Source organism: Cebus imitator, unplaced genomic scaffold (assembly GCF_001604975.1).
Source record: "Cebus imitator isolate Cc_AM_T3 unplaced genomic scaffold, Cebus_imitator-1.0 Scaffold126, whole genome shotgun sequence".
Lineage (NCBI taxonomy): Eukaryota > Metazoa > Chordata > Mammalia > Primates > Cebidae > Cebus > Cebus imitator.
In genome coordinates, this window is record NW_016107441.1 from 3,076,407 (window position 1) to 3,078,785 (window position 2,379).

The 2,379-nt window shown below is 56.9% G+C and overlaps 1 protein-coding gene across 1 annotated transcript in view; it reads right to left on the bottom strand.

Annotated features, from left to right (window-relative positions):
- MRM2 (mitochondrial rRNA methyltransferase 2) overlaps positions 1-1,815 on the bottom strand; it is a 10,616-nt gene extending 8,801 nt beyond the window's left edge. The window contains exon 1 of the mRNA XM_017540527.2: positions 1,760-1,815. Within this exon, the coding sequence (XP_017396016.1) occupies positions 1,760-1,767 (8 nt within the window). The 5' untranslated portion in view covers positions 1,768-1,815. The remainder of the gene's footprint in view (positions 1-1,759) is intronic.
- Positions 1,816-2,379: the final 564 nt, after the last annotated feature.

Here is a 2,379-nt window from a genome sequence, read left to right on the forward strand (position 1 = left end):
CAAGCCCCAACTATTTTTTTTTCTTGAGACATGGTCTCGCCCTATAGCCCAGACTGGAGTGTAGTGGCGAGGTCATGGCTCAACACAGACTTGAAGTCTTGGGCTCAGACAGTCCTCCCACCTACACGTCTTAAATAAAATTGAACTAAACCCGTGTGAATTGCTAAAGGACAATTTCCAAGATTCTCTGGACAAACTGTGCTGTAACAATATATTCACAGCCCACAATAGCTAAGCAGGTAAAAGCTATACACACCTCCCCTGTTTAACTCTGAGTACAACCTCACCAAGTAAGTTCTATGCCTTTTCTTTTTTTTGAGACAGAGTTTCACTCTGTCACCCAGGCTAGAGTGGAGTGGTGGCTCACTGCAACCTCCAGCTCCCGCGTTCAAGCAATTCTCCTGTCCCAGCTTCCCAAGTAGCTGGGATCACAGGCACCCACCACCACATCCAACTAATTTTTGTATTTTCAGCATAAATGGGTTTCACCATGTTGCCCAGGCTGGTCTCAAACTCCTGACCTCAGGTGATCCACCCACCTCAGCCTCCCAAAGTGCTGGGATTACAGGTGTTGAGCCACTGTACCTGGCCATTTTTCTTTTTGTGTTTTTAGACAGGGTTTTGCTGTCACCCAAGCTGGAGTGCAGTGGCACAATCACAGCTGCCTGCAGCCACAACCTCTGGGGCTCAAGAGAACCTCCCACCTCAGCCTCTTGAGTAGCTGGGACTACAGGTGTGTACCACCACTTCTGGCTAATTTTTCTATTTTCAGTAGAGATAGGGTTTCACCATGCTGGCCAAGCTGGTCTCCAACTCCTGACCTCGGGCGATTCGCCCACCTTGGCCTCCCAAAGTGCTGGGATTACAGGCATGAACCACCTCGTCCGGCCACTTTTTGGTTGTTTGGTTTTCAATAGGCAGAGTTTTGCTATCACCCAAGCTGGAGTGCAGTGTGGCAATCACAGCTGATTGCTGCTATAACCTCTGAGTCTCAAGTGAACCTCCCACCACCTCAAGCCTCCTGAGTAGCTGAGACTACAGGTATGCACTACTATGCCTGGGCTTTTTTTTTTTTTTAGTTTTTAAAAACTTTTTTTAGAGATGGCATCTCACTATATTGCCTAGGCTGGTCTCGAACTCCTAAGCTCAAACGATCCTCCCGCCTCAGACTCCCAAAGTGCTGGGATGACAAGTGTGAGCCACCAAGCCCGATCTCCATGGCCACCTTCCTAATTAAAAAAAAAAGTTACTACCCCCATGGCTCCAAAACCAAAGCTTCTAGCTTCTGCAACACCTAAGTGTGCCAACCAGCCAGGAGGCACTGACTGGTGACCATGAGTCGCTGTCTTCACCTGGCTGAAGAGGTCTCCCGGGAGAACGGCACAGGCCGGTCCACGGGGCGAGAGCACACTCGACAGCCCCGGAAGCGTGGGCACTAGAGCTACCCGGCCCACGAAACGAACCCCCCGGCGCGGCCCCGGGCGCCTCGGATCCAGGCCCCGGCGCTGCTCCCGCACCTGGACTCGGACCCTACCGCCTCGGCCTCCCCACGGCTCCGCCGGCCCTTGGAGACCTGAGGGTGCCCTTCTCCCTGGGATCTGCGACCGGGAGCCCCGGCCTCGCTCCTGTCGCGCTCGCTCAGTGCAGCGACGGTGCCCAGCGCTTGGGATCCAGAGCTGAGGCCAGGACCGAGGAAGGCGACGGGGCGGACCCACAACCACTCCCGCCTCCTGCACGCACGCCACTGGCCCCCTCTCACCCCGCCATGGTTGGCCCCCGCGCCTACAGCAAGCCGCCGGAAATGCCTCGCCTCACTTCCGGTCAGAGGCCCCGTCCCCGGAAGCCGCGGTGCAAGTACGAAAAGTGCGCGCGGGATTCTAGTAGCCGGGGTGACCAGGGAGGGGAGCTGAGCCAGCGGGCCGCAGGAGACCAGGTAAGCCTAGCCCGTGGGCTTGGAGGAGACCAGTGGAGCCCAGCCGGGGAATCGGGGGAGACCAGGAGGGCGGGGTCGGGGGCTTAGGGGAGACCAGGAGGGCGGGGTCGGGGGCTTAGGGGAGACCGGGAGGGCGGGGTCCGGGGCTTAGGGGAGACCAGGAGGGCGGGACGGGAGCTTAGGGGAGACCAGGAGAGCGGGGCCGGGGGCTTAGGGGAAAGACCGGCAGTAAATCATCACAAAAATTTACTCTGGAAACCATGGCTTCTGGCAGGAACAGATCAGTGTCAGGACAAAGTACACGGGCCTCCTGAGAAGCTCAGCCACAAACCCACCTACCCTGTCTGACCTGCCTCCACCACCAGGACCCAGTCTCAGTGAAATGGGACAGGTTCCCTTGTCCTTCTTGAAGGGCGTGCGATAGGGATGTGGCCCACTTCTTCAGG